This window comes from Castor canadensis, chromosome 7 (assembly GCF_047511655.1).
Source record: "Castor canadensis chromosome 7, mCasCan1.hap1v2, whole genome shotgun sequence".
Lineage (NCBI taxonomy): Eukaryota > Metazoa > Chordata > Mammalia > Rodentia > Castoridae > Castor > Castor canadensis.
Window position 1 is genome coordinate 151,641,378 of NC_133392.1, and position 20,377 is coordinate 151,661,754.

The window sequence follows — 20,377 nt, forward strand, 5'->3', positions numbered from 1 at the left end:
TTCTTATGATAAAAACTTTATTGTCTTAAATATCAAATATTTTACATACCACTTTTTCTTCAGAAAGTTCCTATTAAAAAAGAAAAATAAAATAAAGTGTTTTGATTATTTAGGGCTGACTTACATTTCAGTTTGTGACAAAAACTCCAACTCAAAGGCATCTAGTTCACCCAGCTGCAGACAGGTCTTACGTTCAGCCCCTCAGCCAATGGCACAATGCAACCAACTCTGGATTCCTGAGTTTGATTCTTCTAAGTTCTCAGAGTTTCCCCAACTCTCAAAACCAAAGCACTGGGGAATGACTGAGCCACTGGTAAAGTCTAGGCCCATTATGCCAAATAGCCTAGTTCTTCTCATAAGACACAGTAGTTTCAAAACTTAGAAAATCTTGCAATACACGAGCAACTGTAAGAGCAGAAAGAAAAAGTTGTTTCTACTTACTATGGGTTTGCCAAATACAGCTAGAAAACTAGTAAACGAATCTTTCTTGAGTGCAAAGGTCATGAGCCCAACTTGCTGTGAAGATGAGATTTGGAATAAAAAAGCACAAATCATTTGACATTGTAAGTGCAGGGCAAAAAAAGCAAATTCAATCAATATGCTGAATTGATCTAAGTTTGTTACCGGAAACATTTCCAAAGGATGCTCAGGGACAGAAGGAAATGCAAGCAGTCAGATGGAAAGATCATAGGCAGGTGGTGTAAACCCAGAAATCTGTGAGGCCTTGAAAGAAGGAAAAGGAAGTCTGGTCAAAGAATCGGGAAACAAACCTATCTCAACCAGTTCTTGCAGAATATAGATCTACCTACAGATGCATTACTCAAGGTTGCAGGAAAAACAAATTCTTGTAAACACAATTACTCATCAGATGAATTTTCCCAGGGAAAAATGCCCAGCATGGGCCCTTCCTCCAAATAACTATTGAAAAGCTTCTTATGGTACATTAGAGAAATACAATTCTGTGAAAGCACCCTGATTTTGTATTCCGTGCTACCTCTTCTTCTTCTGTAGTTTGCATAACTTGTTTAGGTAGAACATCCTCTAACCCTTATACCCTTGAGCCATTTGGCTGGTAGATTTCGTAAAATGGTGACTTAGAACTTGGCAGTCTTCCACATCTTAACAGCCCAGCCCCTTGGAGATTCTAGATTACTAAGCACCAGTATGTAATTGATAACCCAGCAAAAGCTTCCAACTGTGAACTTTAGAAGTCACTAGTAAAGATCCACAAATTCTACCTTTTTGCTTCAGGATTTTTAAATTTTATATTTTTTATGATAGTGGGGCTTGAACTCAGGGCCTACACTTTGAGCTACTCCACCAGCCCTTTTTTGTGATGGGATTTTTCAAGATAGTCTTACAACACTATTTCCCCAGGCTGGCTTTGAACCTTGATTCTCCTGATCTCTGTCTCTTTCGTAGCTAGGATAACAATATTGTGATACAAATAATGGGTTAAAGAACGTCCCTTTGGAGCTGTCAGGTAGTGGCATGGTAGATCCTAGAGTCTTTTTGTCATCCAGTCCTAGAAGAATCACTTGCCACACTGTCTGCTCTAGATTTCCACTTTCTTATGTGGCACTCAAATGCTTTAAAATAGCACATCCTGCAGAACCTTCTGTTAGCCCAGATGGTCCTCCCATGGCAGCAGAGTAAGGGGAGTGGGAGGGCACCGTGCACATGCCCATATCTAGCTGCACTGAAGAAGGTTGCAAAGGCTGTTACTGGGGCATATTTAGGGTCATCTTTCACTTACTTGTACTTCAATCCTATCCATCCCCTTCCTGCCACCAGCAGAATAAAAAGCTGTTTCAAAACCTAACAGGAGGTCATTTATCTTAGTGCTGGGACTGAACCCAGGACCTCATGCATGCTAGGCAAGTGCTCTAACACTGAGCTACAGCCCCAGCCCGAATGTTTTTAATTTTTTGGAGGGAAGAACTAGGTTTGAACTCAGGGCTTCATGCTTGCAAAGTAGGCACTCAATGCTTGAGCCCGACCTCCAATCCATTTTATTGTGGTTTTGGAAATGGGGTCTTGAGAACTATTTGCCCAGGCTGGCCTCAAATCACAGTCCTCCCAATCAGCTATTACAGGAATGAACTACTAGTGCCTGGCTCTGATCTGTTTTTTTATGCAACAAAAATTTTCTCCCAGTATTCTGGAGGCAGAGGCAGGATTTCAAATTCAGGCCAGCCTGAGACAGTGAGACCCTGTGTCAAAAATCAATCCACCTCCCTTCCCCTGGCAAAAAATAAAAGTTTAAGAGCAATTCTAGGTCCACAGCATCTGATGTCACTGTGGGTTTGATTTCCCAGCTGGTTCTGTATCTGAACCAAGGAACTCTAATGTGGATTTTAAAAGCATACTAGCCAGGCATGGTACCATGTTCCTAGAATCCCAGCTATTCAGGAGGCTGAAGCAGGAGGATTTCAAGGCCAGCCTGGGCTATACAGCAAGACCCCATCTCAAAAGAAAAATTGCTTTTGAAGTTTACAATTTACTTCAGGTCTCTCCCCAATACACTGAAAGACTGAAAACATCACAAGGGCAGGGTTCCAATCTGTTTTAGTCACCAGTGAATCCAGACATCACCAGTGTCTAACATGGGCACCCAATGTTTGATTCAAGTAGCAATGGCTCTTGCTGAAAGACTTGTATTGCACAGCCTTGCAGGGAGCAGCTAGCTTCCTTTCAGATTCATAAGCTTTCCTTGAGCTTTCCTCCTCCCTTAGCCTCCAGAAGCCTGTTACTACAACAAAACACACATACTAAACATCTAGAAATTATTTTTGGTTTGCAGGATCCAACACCCCATGTAGTGACCCTCTTTCCTACCTGGGGAACCTAATGTCTGATGAGGGGGAACTGTCAATCAACACAGCCTGAGCCTGAAGATCACTTCCCACAGGCCTTTAGAAGGGCTTTCAAGTCTTTCCACATGTCCCCACTTTCACTCCCCACCAAGATTTGATGCCTCTGCTATTGAAAGAAACTAAGGCACAAAGGGAAAGCAAGTACATCAAAGGTTCACCCCTAAGTTCTTATTCAATGAACTCCTAGCCTAGTAACACTTACTGAGGCTCCAGTAATGTGTAAAACTCAAGCCAGTTCATATTTCCAGTACTCAAGAAAAAAGTTATCTAGTTTATGGAACTCCTAACACGATAAGGGACATGCATGATAATTGTCTTTCTAGTCAGCCAGACTACAGTAAGTCACCAAATTCAAATGAGAAAAAAAAATCTTGTGTTTGTGCTAGAGAATGCAAAATTCAGTTAGAAAGGTTCCATTACCTCTAAATTTTTTTGGTGCTAGGAATCAAACCCAGGGCCTCACATGCTAAACATGCACTCTACCATTGAGCCACAGTCCCAGCCCCTGGTTACTGTCTCTGATGATGTATGGCCAGTGGTAAGAAGTTTGAAAACATGGCTCACCACAGGTAGGGAAAGGCATCGGAATGTGCTGACTCCCCTGGCCAGTTATTTGCAAGGCAGTTATTATATACATGGTGGGATAAAAGCCACCCTAAGAATGTCTGTAGATATAAAAATCACTTGCTTTTTAGCCTATGTAAAATTATCAGCTATTTGCCGATCACTATATGTGATAGCTTACACACGTATTTATAGACATGAGCTGAAGAGTCAAACCGACTGAATTTTTATGGCTTTCACTAGTGGTAGAAAGCTGTGGTAAGAACAGGCAGATTCCACATTAATTGTTTATCATAAAATCAGTGACATGAAAGTCTCAGATCTCACTTCTAATCATCCTCTTGCTACACAAGTGCTTTGGGAAAACCCACGATGTTGTCTTCCTTTAGTATGTACGGAGACAAGGAGCCAAAAAAACCACAGGCCGCAGGCAGAGGCCTAAGCACACATGGCCACCATCTACACTTGCCGGATACCTGGTTATCTTTGATCTGTTAATAGCTAGTTCCCAAATTGTGAGATGAAGGCTTCTGGCTATCTGGAGGCCTGAACAGACACACCTAGAAATAGTTCTTAACAGAGTCAAAGAGCAAAATATATAGACTAGGAAGAGAGCTGTATGATTACCAAGCACATCCTCCTACACAGGAACCAACTTAAGGAAATAGTACAAGTGTTATAGGAAAATCCTCTTTGGTGAAAGAACAGAGACACCCTTGAAAATAAGTGATGACCACCAAACTGCCCACAACTGGTTATGGTAAAGGTGCTGTCCAGTCCAGTTGGCCCTTGCTGGTTATGGCTGTCACCAGTTTTGTGGACAGCCAGAGGGGTTCACAATGATTTGATCTTATTCTTAGCAGTTATCTATAACTGCTGTACCTCTGGAGTTCTCAAAGTGTTATGTTCCTTAATTTCCTTTGTGTTCTAGAACTGCTCCATTTAAGTCATTCAAAACCCTAACATTGTCAGTAACTTTATATTTATACAAATGGATAGACAAAAATCAAAAGCAATTATGTTGGGAAAAAAGATGGCCGAAAGGGACAAGATATTTGGCAAGTGAGTTAAGCTCAAAGTATTCCTAACAAGAACACGTGTACAACTATAGGCTTATTAATTTTCTCCTAAAAATAAATATACATATACATATATGAAACGCTGTCATGGAAACTTTTCCAGACTGATATTACATACTCCATCTGTGACAATTTCCCAAATTTCCACATTGTAAAAACCCGGTGGCTGTGCCACTGAGCAGTAGGTCAGAGTTCAGTCTGTCACACAGAAAGCTGTGAGGCCCACCCTCACACGGAAGACCTTTTGGGAAGAGTCTATTGTCACTGGTAATTCCCCCCCAACCCTGTGCCCCTAGATTTGTCATCTTAAAATACACTCCCAAACCACCACCCACAAAGCAATCACAGATCCCACTGCATTGCCACTAGATTTTTCTTCAATCATAGCACCAACTACTTAATTACAATCACAGTTCTAAGAGTTGGTTGACAGAAATCCTATAAGCAGTTTCCTAGTGCATCTTATATCTTTGGTGTAGGGCAGGCAGTACAATTTACAACACATGGCTGTCTAAAAGAACTTTTTTTTTTTTTTTGGCAAGGGGCAGGGTAGTACTGGGGTTTAAACTTAGTGCTTTGCACTTGCTAGGGAGGGCTCTGCTGTTTGAGCCACACCTCCAGTTCTAAAAGAACATCTTAAAGACAGTCTGGTTAATTTGCTGTTCTGGGTGCCCTCTGGAAGCAGTAAACTACAATTCCTTCTGCCAACCATTTCCTAACTTTAGAACGGATCATGATGAATCTGAGTGACTTGCCATCACGTCCCTGAAGTCTTAACACACATACAAACAACACAGAGAAAAAGAAGAGAGAAAATGGGATAGAGAAGTGCCTCTAAATGCCCCTACATTAAAGTTTCAAAAACTCCTGAGATCTGAGCCTGTATTTGATTGTGCTCAATGACTTGGGTTTAAATGGAAAGAACAAGCTTTCAGAGAGAATGAGACTTCAGACAAAATCATTTAAACACTAAGTTCAGAAATCATGCTTTCAAAGCATGTTTTTTTTCCAAGCATGTTGTAGAACTATAACCTGGAATCAAGAATTATCATTCTCAAAATTCTTAAGAAAAGCAAGATTTTACATTTCTGCCAGGTACCTAAGAGAACAGTTTATTTCCCAGGGAAGAATTATCTAAAACCTGTCTAGAAGGGTTATTGCACAGTGGGGCCCACAGGACAATGACTTCCAAGGGCTAGTCCTTATATAAAAAAAAGGCCACAATAAATACATCTATAGATTATGCCCCACTCTAACTTGACATGGTAAACACAAATATGAATCTTGCTTTAAAAAGAAACTCCTGAGGAAAGAAAGGGATGTTCAACTCTACCAAGGCCACTTGAGTCAGAAATTGCAATCACTAGTTTCACTGCCATGAAGGATACTCAGTAAAGACTGACCATTACAAGCACCAAGGGGACCAGTGACAAGGTGATCACAGCTCAACTCAAGGTTTTCAACAGCTTCCTAGAAGAAGATGAGTTTAGAAAGTAAATAAGCTGCTGGCAATCAACCCAATAGCTGAACTTATGTTCATGACCAGCCATCACCTCAAGGTTTGAGGTGTTATCAGTGAGATGCTAGCAAACCCAATCTCTAGTAAATTCCAGTGTTTATCTAGGCCGTTATTTTCCACTCAGTTCTTTATATTTGCAAATGGAATTATGATTGGGGGTTTTCTTCCTTTCCTTTTTCAATCAGGATAGCACCATGTTTCGCCCTAATGTTAACCCCCCTACAGTATTCCCATGCTGAGCCGTGGGATACATGAAGATATTTGGCAATCAATCCATGCAGCAGTCTGTGATGCACAAAGTAGCCCAAATTTTGAACCCTCCCACTCATCCTATTAAAATGTTAAATCCTGAGCACACAAATAAAAACATACCACACTAGGAGTTATTACATAATTATTCTTCAATTTCCTATTATAACGGGTGGCTCATAATACACAGACACTAAGTGTCAATCCCAAACACCAAACTATGTGGTCAAAAGTTTCTAAATTGACAACCGAGTCAACAAGCCACACTCTGTCTACAGCACAGACACCCAGCCAGTGTGAGTGAAGCTGATCTGTTTCTAGCTGCATGGGCAGTGGGATTTCTCATGCTTTTCAAAGCATTCACTCTTATTCTAAAATGGTATACTCTGCACAAAACCACTCATTTTATTCCAGAACACATCATCTTAATGAGAATAAAAAGCTTTTGTATGCACATACTGCCAATACATTAAAAAAGGCCCAAATTTTAACAAGGAGATTAGACAAATTCATCAGACAAGAGATCATAAATTACTTTGGCTGAAAAAAAATCTTTAAAAAACAATCTGGCTCAACATTCTGCTTGCAGGTTTCTACATCTACTGTATAGGTGGTGAGTGTGCATGTGTGTGTAGAGAGAGCTTTTTTTTTTTTTTTTTTTTAAGGGAATGAATCATGGCCTAGTGCACTTTCCCGTAGTTACGTAGGAACAACGATGCTCTTTGCTAGCAGAACAAGAAGTGCAAGGTCTGCATTCCCGCCAACTTGACGCAGAGCCCCAAGAGCTTCCTGCAAAGTGAAGCCAGCACGGACAAGCCGGTCAATATCTGTGGCAGGAAAAACTAATGGTGGAAGAATGGAGGGAATTGATGATGGCTGGCTGGTCAGTGGTTCCAATTCAAGAAACGGCCTTGCAGCTGCAGGACAGTCATTTTCTCTGGTTTCAGGTCTGTCTGTTACTGGGTAATGTATGCCCTGACCCAAGTCTTCAACCAGTATGAAACTGGATGGCAAAGACTTAGTTTGCTCAGAAGTCTGACTGAGTGTATCCTCCTCACCTGCTACAAGTCTGGGTGAATTCTCTACACCTAAGGGGCAGTGTAATTGATTAGATTTAGCTGAAGTTATAGTGCCAGAACTGTTCTTGCTTACTGACTCCCTAGATCTGGGGACACCTTCCTTGTCAGCTGATAGATCATCACCTAAACCCCCGGAACTAGTATTTTTTACATCTTCTATGTCAGTACAAGGTGTGGTGCCTAAGTTTTCTGTCTTTACTGATACCAATCTGGTCTGGTGATAGGAGACTTGTGGACACTCATCATCGAGGGTCAGATGCTCACTTTGGGTCCACCTTTCTGAAAGGTCCTTAATACCTGTTTGGTGGTCAGCTACAATTTCCGATTGACAGGTAACTTCCTCAGGTGTATTTTCTGAAGCTGGCTTACTACTAATGACCAAAAGTTCATGAAGTTCTTTCAAAGCTGCTGTTATGGATGAACAAGGTTCTTCTGCTGACTCCACAGAGGGCTGACAACAGCCACACAAACTTAAAGAGGGGGAGGAACAGCCATATTCTTTATTTGTTCCACACATTTCAATATTACTTCTTGGGGGCTGTAAATCCTGAGTGGAGATGGCATTACTCAAATTTTCAGATGAGGGGTTACATTTTGATGTTTCTACTTCCATCGAAGGATTATCTGAAGTGAGATCCAATGCATCAGTGTTGTTGACACTTGCACTCAGACTACCTGCTGAGTTAAGCACAGCAACTAGGGACTGGTCAAGCGTATCTACTTCCATAAGTGTTTCTGAGTCTGAGCAGCATCCTGAAGGTAGAAAACATTTCTCTGTACTTGTAAGATCCATATTTTTTTGTCCATACCCTTTCATCGTAGCTTCCAAATCAACAATATTTTGCTGGTCCTGGTGTCTTTCTTCATCAAGTTCAAGGTCCCCCATGTCACAAAGATGCTCTCTGTCACATGGAGTATTCTTCTGTACCACTTCATGCTGTTCACTCCCTGGTTCTATGTGCTGCTGAAGGCCATTCACTGGACTCAGGTTTTGACTTTTTGGATGCCGACACCTTTCATCTATAAGCATCAATGGTTCATGCATCCTAGTACTTGTGACAGATAAACTAGCTTCCTGTCTTGTGTGAAGATAAAACTTGAGGCCCTGGGTACTTCTTTCAGTAGATTTCTCCAGATTATCTGCTATGACTGCTTCTTCAGAGGAATTATGCAAAGGCATATCTAGACTCTGGTCTGCTGAGGAAGCGAGATCAGAATGATCCTGTAGAGGAAAATGTTCTTTCTTTTTAGAGTTTATCTGGAATTCAGCTGAAGCCTTCAAAGTCTTCACAGCTGTAGGTTCAATGCTATCTGGGTCACTGGGCTTGATAGGGCAGACTGAAGCAGAGACAGAGCGAGCAAGACTTGTAGGACTACCAATCTCAGGACTCTGTCCTGAAGAATGGGATGGATGGTTAAATCCATCTAAAGTTGGTAATGATGACATTCCCAGTGAGGTAGATTCTTTACCGCTTTTCTCTGTAATGAAATGCAAAGGAAAAAGATTAATTAGCACGTAATAATGGCCACCAATTTTATCAGAGAATACATATCTGAACAGGATAGAATAAAACCAGGTCCTTAAACTTAGGTTTCTCTTATAGACATGAGTTTAAAAATGCAAGACTCTTTTCTCATTGGGAAATGATGATTTTTTTTAGCAGGGGAACACTGGGGGTTGAACATAGGGCCTTGCACTTGCTAGCCAACTGCTCTACATTGTCAATATGTCAGTGTTGTAGAAAACTGACATCACAGAATCAGAGTAAGAAGTAGGCATGTTTTTAATAAACATCTGCAGTGTAGTCCAATGTGATTGTTTAGGCAGTGTTAACATGCATTCCTGTAATGGCTGGGTCAGTGCTCAGGACTAAAGAACACTTAAACATCTATTTTTGCTGTTGTCTTGATACAGTCTTGCTATGAAGCCCAGGCTAGTTTCAAACTTGAAATCCTGCCTCAGCCTCCTGAGTACTGGGATTACAAGTGTGTACCACCCTGTCCAGCACCTATGCATCCTTATTCCAAATGCTCTAAAACCACCTGGGATACTTGTTAAGCATACAGACTCTGAGGTATCATCCTTGAAGTAAACCTGTAAGTGATTCTTAAGCAAGTCACAAATCTTGATAATCCTTGTGCTAGGATGATTCTCATGCCAAGGCACTTTTAGTATTTCAAATGTGAGCACAAATTACAAACAAAAAGTCCAAAACCAGGTATACCTGGGGGCAGAATGGGAATTATAAAGAAAAATAAGAATCCGCATAATGTTTGGAGACCTCCAGAAGATAGATAAGTAAACATTTTATTTCTGAGCAAGCTTCCCCAAAATCATGGTGAAACTGTGGGAGCATCTGACTCAGAGAACAAAGTAAAGCTAAATACCAAACAGGTTAAACAACAATCACTTTCCTACCAAGCACTCTAACTTTAAAAGGATTGTCAACTATCACATTAACAGAGTACAACTAAGTTAAGATGTTTAAGTTATTTTGAGCTTAGGGGAGTGTGGGACTGGGGTGGGGAGAAGATCATAAATTGTTTTTCAATAGGCAATGACTATTTAGATTCTCTGAAATTTAATAACCACTCAAATAAGACGTGGGCTCAAACACTAGCCAGAGTGATACCATATTATCATTTCAGCATCAGTTCAATTCTCCTTTTGACATTGATCCAGCTAAAAATGAACCTCTATGTACTTTTTTCCCCCCTCCACATACAATCCACTTCAGTGTCAGCAGCCTACAAGTAGAAGCCAGGCAATGGTCTAGAGCTACAGCTTGCTCTCGCATGGGACACTATGTCTATGTACTTTTATCTTAATTTTTTTAAATTAAAAAGTCCAAAGAATGCTACCAATGCTGATCAGAATACGCTATTGGGCTAAACTCAATTCAGTTCAAATGCTTTATGCTGAATATTAACACCCAACACAGGAGCTTGATCTTCACTTAAGATGTCGTGAAGCAAACAATGTAGCTGTGATTCAGACGGCTTCAAATCATTCTGATCAAACACTGGCTAACAGTGTAAGATAAAGTACTGTGCCAGGGAGTTACTGACCTCTTATGAGAAAATCTTATCTTACTTATAGTTTAGTGGTAAATAAGAAAACAGCATTTGTTTTTGTTTAAACAATATCCATTAGAATGTGGAAAACAATTACTAGTTTCATTATTCTAATCAATAAGGATGACTCCAGAAGAGGTTCTGTTGTAAACTAATGTTAATAGAAAAAAATATATTGTAATGAAATATCCAGGTTAGTACCACTGAGAGGTGTGATAAGGGCCAGGCACTGCTACATCAGTTATAAACAAGCAGGTGAGATGAAGGTGAACACAGCCTCAGTGGACACTGTATCACTATGAGGGCAGCATGTTGTCCTTCTGAGGCTGAGATGGTCATTTTCTCTAGCTTCACTCCTAACTGTACCAGGTCAGTATTACAGGGTGATCTGGAGAAGAGCATAAGGAAATGGCTATTAAGATAACCTGTCCTTACAAGGAAAAAGGGAGAAAAAAAAAAAGAGAACAGACATGATCTAATTAGAACCAGATTCCGAAACCTTATAAAGTGCTGTTGATTGAAAAACCACCTTTGCGCCTCTTGATGTATCAGCCAATGTACTCATGCTGACAATGACCTTACTTACATCACACAGAAACAGAAGTAGTGCCTCCTGCGGAAAAATCTGTCAAGTCAGGGACAGTGGGAAGGGCAAAGTCTCAGCTCTAAGTCACACCTACTATGTTATCTTTTTTTCTAGAGACACGGTCTTGTTATGTTTCCCAGGTTGGCCTTAAACTCTCTTATGCTCTACCATTGAGCTATTTCCCCAAATCCTAGAGTGCTGGGATTATAGGGTGACCTACCATACCCAGGCTGCCTATATTATTGACTCTGTGACCATGGACAAGATATCTGACTTAAGTTTCCATTTCTTCCTCAACAAAGTAAAACAAATGTGCAGTAGTTATGTGCAGTATTATGAAAAAGATTTTCAGTTTTTCAGAGAAAAGGATCTTAGAAACACCATAAAAGCACAGTTATCTCCAACAACAAAGTGCTATGACAGGAATGTTCTTGATTTGATATTCATAATAGACAAATGTGGTAGGGGTAACAGACACTTTTTACTGACACCCCCCCCAATGTTGTAGTGACTGATAAAAGTTTTAAGTAAGAATTTATGTATATATATGCGTGTATATATACACACATATATATGCCAACATATATTCAACACAGATGCAGGCTAGTTGTAACCAGGCTGAAGAGGGTGCAATGGTGAATGGTAGAAGCTAACTTCTACAACTGTTCCAGACAGAGACTTTCAAACCACAGGTGTCGACGGGACAGGAGGCTCAAGATGGGTCTATAAATACCTGGTCTGGGGCCCACTCCAGCTGCAGCACACACACACTACATGCATCATGGCTTCTGACGCTCTGTTTGGATTAGGAAACAGACAAGCAAACTTGGGTTAACAATGCAAACCACACCGCATGCAGGGTTACTGTCTTCATTCCTTTGTCATTTTAAAAATTAGGAACCACTAGTGTTAAAGTTGAATGTTTCTCAAGTTTGGGCATCCCAAAGATTTACAGGTTGCTTCAATTCTCTCACAATACAATAAAGAATGTGCCAACTTAACAGACTTGTTTTTTTTTTAATGACAGGGTCTCGACTGCCCAGGCTGGCCTCGAATTCGAGACTCTCTTGCAGCTGCGATTACAGGCATGCACATCCACTTTAACAGATGTTTAACTGAACTTGGAAAGAAATTAATTTCACACATTTACAAACAGAATTTATGGGAAAACACACGTGAAAAAAACCAATCTATCACATGGAATTATGTGATAAGAAACATTAGTGAATGACTAACAATCACTTTGAAAAAAAAAAAAAAAAAAAAAAGAAAAATTTTTAAAATTTTTTTGTGGCAGTACTGGGGTTCCTCCAAGACCTCATGCTTGCTACACAGGTACACTACCAGGCTGCCAGCCTTTTTTGTGTTGTTTTTGAGACAGGGTCTCACTTTATGCCTGGACTGTGCTCCTCCTATCTGTGCGTCCTTGAGTAGCTGGGAATGACAGGTGCATGCCACCTAGTCCAGCCATTGATTAAGATGGGGTTTCTCAAACTTTTTACTTGGCTGGCTACAACCGCAATCTCCCCCTATCACCACCTCCCAAGCAGCTAGGATTACATGCTTGAACCACCAAGCTTGGCTGTTTTTATTTTTGAGACAGTATCTCACTATGTAGCCCAGCGTAGCTTAAAACTCTTGATCTTCTTGCCAGTCTCTCCAGTGCTGGAATTATAGGCATGCTCACCCATCTCTTCATTTTTACAAGAAAACAAACCAAATCTGATTAAATTCTATCTTGACTTACCTTCTGTACTTTAAATCAGCTTTTAGAAAACATCAGATACAGTTCCTACTCTACATTATTTTTCAGTGGATAGAAAAATACATAAAGTCTGACACAATACATCTATCAAAGAAACAGCTTTTCAAAAGCACATTCATCTACCATGTCCAAAGTTTTGATTTTGATGATACTAGAAAATTGGTTTTCCAAACAAATAGGATCTAACAGTACAGAATTACTTCACTACTTAAAACATTACAAAAATTAGCACAGACCATATGTATCAGTAACAAAAAGTTACAGGATAAAAAGCCATTTCCATTTCCTTTTTTACATAGATTTCTTCTTTTCCTTGTAAAATCATGAAGAAACTGGGTCATAAAAATTCATCTAGGCCTCATCTCCTTGATTCCCCTATCTGGAGCAGGCCCCAGAGAGAGTGTGTCACTTCGTGTCCTAGCAGGAAGGTCTCCATTTCTTAAAGAAACTAACACCATGTCCTCAAACCTATATTCCAGGAACCGTGCCTATGATGTATGGCAGTCTAAAAGTGATTCTTGACACAAAGGAGACACACACAGCTCCTTGATGATTCTTTCATCCGAGAAGCCACCTCGCCCCATAGCTCCCTTAGCAGCATTCCGATTACTCTAAGTCCACTTTCTTCACATGTGCTCAGAATCTCTTGGGAGGTAGGCAGAGCAGAACTTAGTATCTGCTTTGAACAAGAAAATGGCCCAAAAGAAGGTAAGTAACTACGTTGGTTCTAGATAAAAGTGATGGGGGGGGAAGAGGAAGAAATATTTCCTATTCCTGTTCCCACAAAGGAAATGGAAGTGATTTCCATTTCCTTTTTTTTTTTTGGCAGTACTGGGGCTTGAACTCAGGGCTTCACACTTGCTAAGCAGATGCTGTACCACTTGAGCCAGCTGTTTTTGTGTTGTTGTTTTTTTTTTTTTTTCTGAGATAGGGTCTCAAGAACTATTTGTACAGGCTGGATTTGAAACACAATCCTCCTGATCTCTGCCTCCCAAGTAGCTAGGACTACAGGAGTGAGCCACTGGTGCCAGCTCTTTTATTGTTTTTAATATGGAATTCTTCATGAATTTTTGTATCATCCTTGCACAGAGGCCATGCTAATCTCTGTATCATTCTGATTTTAGTTTATGTGCTATCAAAACAAGCACTGCTGTTTTAATACTTTAAAACTGGTACCTGCCCTCTGCTGAGCCTCGTGATTATCTACTTTAATCTCCTATTATCTACTTTAATCTCCTGAACTTTTTATTAAAACACAGTAATCACCCCAAGAGGATAACTGTTACTCGTAGGTTAGAAATGACTGCTGTCATCAGCTTGTGTTTCTCTAATAATAGCACCAAGACCGTGGAGGGAAAGAACAGGAAACAAAATTGAAAACTGGTAATATATTTTCATATTAACACAGTATTATGACTAGGCTGACAAAATACCCAGAAAATAGGTAAGGTGGTATGTCAAAAACTCATTCAAGCTGACTTTGCTAGGAAGATTAAAAAGACTGCCAGTAGTTCGAAATTCTCTCCCCCGCTTCCGTCAAAATACTGAAGCTGCATTCAAAATGCCACTTTATATGTATAAGTGGGTCAAAAAGGTGATGAAGCAGGATCTGACTAAGGTCATATTGGACAACTTCATTTGCTACTCAGGCCCATTCTAGAGGCTCAAGGCTGCACACTGGAATGTTCTCCACTAAAATGTGGCAAAACCTGGTTGCTTATTTTTAAAAGTTCATTATCACTTTTGTCTTTAGGAGGCAGCTGTTCCTTGAACTTGTAATTCTAATATATTTTACTGTACTAGAAAAAGCAATGTGTGAGCTTTAGTCATACTGATGTATAATTCTGGCTCAAGATTTTAAAATAACTCAAACTTATAATTCTTTTTAGCTTCTAGAAAATGCATCTCAGAGTCACTGTTCTGTAACAGATGGGGGATTTCAACAAAACAGTGTTGCCCCAATTTATCCAGAAAACTTGTCTGTCCTTAAGATTCAAAAGGCTACAACACTTGACACGTGGAAAAAGTAATAGGTAGCTTGATTTCAAGCGTTTATATAATGTTCTATGGACTGATGACAGTACTGTGATTTCAATAAAAGCATAAAACACTGTACTTTGATTAATGTTCAAGTATGCCTATAGGTTCTTACCTCTTTAGTGGTAGTACTTACAGTAAATACTTTAAAAAGTTAAGACTGCTTAGTCAATAGTGACAATGGTATACTTCAAAATAAATGGACTTAAGAAAATGACAAATTTACAGTGGAACTATTGCTGAACTCAGAGGTTGTCTGTTTACTACTATAATTTCCTTTAGGGAAAAAAAACAAGATGTTTTAGAAGGCCTATCAAAATGTGTCCCAAGCCAGGCACCAGTGGCACACACCTAAAATCCCAGCTACTCAGGGGGCAGAAATCAGGAGAATTACAGTTCAAAGTCAGCCTGGGCAAATAGTTCACAAGACCCTATCTTGAGAAAACCCAACACAAAACAGGACTTGTGGAGTGGCTCAAGTGGTGCAGCGCCTGCCTAGCAAATATGAGGCCCTGAGTTCAAACCCCAGTTCTGCCCCCCCCACCCCCCCAAAAAAAGTGTCCCAAACACCTTCTCAATCTATCTTGTTTAGAGCAATGGATTGCTGTTTTTTAATCTGTTGAAATTGAGCTTCTCTTCATTTTATTAAGAGATGGGAGGAGGAGATGGCCCAAACAATGATACAGATATAAATAAATGCAAAAGTGATGAAATAAAAAGTAAATTAAGAAAACTGATAATCACATCTACTGGGTAGTAGGTAGTGAAGTGAGTATGAACTTGACAACACGAGGGTTACTCAAGAGCTTGGCCATTTCAAATACCTGCATCCTCTGCTGACTTCTGAATGGCTTCTGCTAACTCTTGGTCTGCAATCTCCTCTGGCCGCACGTCCTCTCGCCCAGCCCCATAAGCCAACCGGGCACACTCCGGTAGCTCTCCCTCAGGAAGGAAGGTGGTCTGGGAGCCTGTGGTGCCGATCACTAGGACATTTTTCTTGAGGTCAATAGAACACTTAGAAGGAAGAAACCAAAGAATGATGACAGCAGTTGAAACACCATACACGTAAACAATGATCCTGAATTTAATATTCCATTCTCAAAAACCAACATTAGGCCAGGTCCTGGTGGCTCACATCTAAATCCTAGCTATTCAGGAGGCAGAGATAAGGAGGATCACAGTTTGCAGCCAGCCTGGGCAAATAGTTTTCGAGACCCTATCTCGAAAAAACCCTTCACAAAAAGAAAAAAAAAAAAAGAAAGAAAAAAAAAGCGGGGGTGATGGGCTGCTGACGGAGTAGCTCAAGGTCTAGGCCCCTGAGTTCAACCCAGTACCATTAAAAAAAAAAACCCAACATTAAAAGCACTACATCTTAGCGGGCACCAGTGTCCACCCCTGTAATCCTCACTACTCAGGAAGATGGAGGTTGAAAGCCAGCTCCAGGCAAATAATTAGCAAGACCTTGTCTTGAGAATACCCAACACAAAAAGGGGCTGGAGGATTGGCTCATGTGGTAGAGTACTAGCCTAGCAAGTGTGAGGCCTGGAATTCAAATTCCAGCTACTCCCCCACCCCCTAAAAAAATAGACCCTACTGTGAAACTCTCTATTACCCAGTGGACATTAACTACTTTCAATGAGGCTTCAGAACAGAAATAAAAATATCAATGAAGGATAAGTTGTTCAAGTACACTGTGTGCACCTACTTGAATGTACCACAATAAACCCCTCATATTACTAATGTATGCTAACTAGAATTGCATTTAAACTGTAGAAAAACTGTCATCATAAATTCATCTGCTTTTAAATCATTCTTCCAATTCTAAGAAAACATTTCCATTCCCTACATCATATGTACACCTTCCTTAATCTTCCCACGTGCTGCTTAATCAGCATCTAAGAATTACTAAAGATTTACTAAGACTAAACACTCACAATAAACCATCAAAAGACTGCTTGAGTCCTAATGAGAATCTTAAAATTACACAAGAGAAGCAAATTGCGCATTATGTCAAAACAGACAGCAAGATTTAACAGAGTCAGAGGTTCTATTTCTAATGATGTGCTGTTTCACCTCTTGTATGACAACATAATTAAGGACATTTCCAGGTTTGAAAAGTCATGCTTTTTAGTATACATAATGGATAGAAATGATGTGATAACAGCCATCCACCCCCACCCCCACAGAGGGAAAGAAGAGAAGCTTTTAATCACCTGATGCCTTTTAAGCATGTCCAGTCCTAGAAGCATGTCCATGGGCTGCTCCTCAAGTATAGAGAAGGAACATGCCAGGAAGTCTCCTTCAATCTGAACCTGAGCTAAAGCACATGAGGAGAAGAGATTACTGATGTTTGCTTTAGAAGCCCTAGGAAGCTCCAGAGATGAGCCCACCACCCCATGCCTGGATTTCTGCACTTAACATGTAAACAGGTCGGTTAAAAATGGAAACCTACAGAACCAATGACTAGTCTGAAAGGCAGTGAGGGCTTAAGCCCACAGGGCAGAATTTGCAGCAGTACTATTCATAATCCCTGCTTGACACCAGTGCTGTAAGGACACATGCTCATTGGGTGAGGAATGTCAATGTTTAAGGATAAAAAGAAACTGTAACAATAAAGTCAACTCCTCTAATATTAACCAGTAGCTTCCTACCACAAATTTTCCCTCAGCGTTGAGGAATCAAAGCCCCAGGGCCTTGTGCAAGCTGGGCAAGTGCTCTACCACTGAGTTATATCTCCATGCAGGTTTTCTAAAAGGGAATTAAGAATCTGTACACTTTAAACCTTTAAATTAACTTCCATGAAAATGGTTTATCATTGCCTATTGTAATGAAGTTTCTATTTGCTAAACCAGAGACAACACTGATGCCTCGGTTTGCTTACTATCTCCTGCCTTGCTTCTTTTGTCAGATACTTGTTTGATTAAAAAAAAAAGACTTGGCTACTACCAAATAGCAAGAAGAGTGTATGAAATACACGCCCTAAAAAAGTCTAAGAAAATAAACCCTTATGCATGTATTATATGTTAAGAAAACAGAAAACTGCCAGGTGTTGTGATTCACGCCTATAATCTCAGCTACCTGAGAGGTAGAAACAGGATGATCATGGTTTGAGGCCAGCTTGGGTGATATTGTTAGTGAGCTCCTATCTCAAAGAACAGGCAGAGTGTAGTGGTCATACTTGTAATCCCAGCTACCCAGGCAATGTACATTACAAGGATTGGGTATGAGACTAGCTTACCTAAAAAAAGAACTAAAGGGCTGGAGGTATGGCTCAAGTGGTGGAATGCCTGCTTTGTAAGCATGAAGTCCTGAGTGCAAACCCATCACACCCAAACACAAAAAACAACAGTAACTAAACCAAAGGGGCTGGAAGTGTAGCTCAAATAGTAAGAGTGCAAACAGATGCAAAATATAATAGGAAAACAGAAGGTTGGGAATTAAAACCTCAATCTCTCTCTCTCTTCTCTCACTCACACACACACACACAGAAACAAAGAGAAAATAGAAACTAGAGGATAAGCCTAGCACAGGAGATGGTCGCAGGAGAAATGCCTCGGTGGGAGAGTGTGCTTAACATGCACGAAGACCCAGGATCCTATATCCAGATGTGAGGGATAAGTGTTTCCATACTGAAAAGACCATCATCAAATACCCAGTATAGGAGACGAGCGCTCCATACACAGTAGATCAAAATGCCCAAATCGAAGAGATGCAAAGAGGAAAAAGGGATCAAGAATCTAAACAGCACAGTTTCTCCACGTTTCCGACATGTGAAGGGTAGGGTGCAATGCCTCAGCACTGTGAAGGAAAATGATTTCCATACCACCAAAGTAGTAGAATGGGGGGAAGAAAAGGCTATGTTCTGACACTAAAGGTCTCCATTTACTCCTGTACATCTACTCAGGAAGTTACTAGAAGATGCAACCCAGTAAGTGAAGTAGCAAGACAAAAACGTGGGGAGGTATGACCCTGACTCACATAACACAACATATGACAGAGGAGAAAGGAATCTTCAAGACTCTCAAACAAAAGCCATGAACCATAGCAGGCTTATTTTCAATGGAATGCAAGGTATGACTACCTGGTGCGCTTAGACCTATTTAAAGGGATGTATGTTACTAGGGAAGTATTTGGGTACAAATAGCACATAAAAATAGCACATAACAAAACCCACCTAAAAAAGGACAAACAGTGAAGATCACAAAACATGAAAGAAAAGCAATCATTCAGTTAGATGGCTCAGCTCTCAAAAGCATTTACACAGAAAACAGCAATATAAACTTCTTCCTTAGAAGTATGGAGCTAAAAAGCTGGGCACCAGTGGTTCATGCCTGTGATCCTAGCTATTTAGAAGGCAGAGATAAGGAGGATCACAGTTTGAGGCCAGCATGAGCAAACAGTTCATGAGACCCCCCAACTCCAAAATAACCAGAGCAAAATGGACTGGAGGCATGGCTCAAATAGCAGAGTGACTGCTGTGCAAGTGCTAAGTCCTGAGTTCAGATCCCAAGGAAGAGAGGGGAAGGGATAAAGGGAGAAGGAAAGACAGAGAGAGGAAAAGGAAAGAAATGAAATCTACAGTTAAAAGAAATTAGCAATTCTAACAGAAAGGTATTATTTCTGAAGGTGGGAAATACCAATGTGTAGAGACTTGAGTTTTTCCTAACTAGAAAAAACAGGTATAACCTTGAAAGAACATAGGATTTAAAACTTTGAGGAATTAAAGGTTGCGTAATCATATGTACTCATGCAAAAGAGGGAAAAAAGAAAAACATGCCAAAACTTTAAAAAACCCACTATGGTACAAATATCCTATAAGAAGGTAACTCCCAGTGCCTTTTGCTCACCTAGATGTACTCTTCCAATAATCTTCTGAGTGCCCACTCCTTTGGCAATCCCTGCCCACCGACGGTCCACTAATCTCATTATATTGCACCTTTCTGCACAAGCTTGGCTCATAATAGTCATCTGGGCACCTGGAGGAAGAGAAAAATAATAAATAAATAAATAAATACCCGTATTTGTGTCAAGACTTAAATGCCACACTAAAAATAAGGCAGAAAGCAGACACACCCCAAGGCCTCATCTCTGTAACATCACTCCTAACTAACAGATGCCTTACCCAACTTAATTCCACTTTCAGTTCTACGCTGGAATCTGAAGCACAGTGTGGGAACTTGACTTTGAGGGAAAGGTCTTTAAAAATTTTACTGACAAAACAAAACTACAAAGGAACCTCCTAAAAATTCAGATGATGAAGAGTATGACTACAGACAATAGTATTAAATTTACACTCAGCAATTTTCACTAGGTTTTATACCAAGAAACACCAAAACCAAACAAAATCTTGTAGCCTTCCAAAAAATTAGAAGTGAACTTCCCATACTATGAGCCAACAATCAGGCTTCTTCCTTTTTAAAATTATGGGGCACTTGGTGTATTTTCTGTCCCCAGGCACAAGATGGCCCATGTAGAAGACAGATGCTTCTCTAATCTTTGCCCACAGCATTCATCTCTTCCTTGAACTCCATCCAGTTCCATACTCCTA

General features: G+C 40.3%; 1 protein-coding gene and 1 non-coding gene across 9 annotated transcripts in view; both read right to left on the bottom strand.

Annotated features, from left to right (window-relative positions):
• Ddi2 (DNA damage inducible 1 homolog 2) overlaps positions 1 to 20,377 on the bottom strand; it is a 41,561-nt gene continuing 21,184 nt past the window's right edge. For 3 of the 8 annotated variants that reach the window (XM_074081278.1, XM_020173230.2, XM_074081279.1), the window contains 4 exons: positions 19,677 to 19,805; positions 17,043 to 17,146; positions 15,654 to 15,843; positions 1 to 8,845 (listed from right to left, as the gene is read on the bottom strand). In XM_074081278.1, coding sequence (XP_073937379.1) covers positions 6,987 to 8,845; positions 15,654 to 15,843; positions 17,043 to 17,146; positions 19,677 to 19,805 — 2,282 coding nt within the window. In that variant the 3' untranslated portion in view covers positions 1 to 6,986. Of the gene's footprint in view, positions 8,846 to 10,642; positions 11,733 to 11,760; positions 11,824 to 15,653; positions 15,844 to 17,042; positions 17,147 to 19,676; positions 19,806 to 20,377 lie in introns of those variants that run through there. The other 5 variants (XM_074081283.1, XM_020173233.2, XM_074081281.1 and 2 more) reach the window with 5 other exon arrangements.
• On the bottom strand, positions 13,837 to 13,940 carry LOC141425203 (U6 spliceosomal RNA). The gene has a single exon (XR_012450292.1). It is a non-coding gene; the product is annotated as a U6 spliceosomal RNA (small nuclear RNA).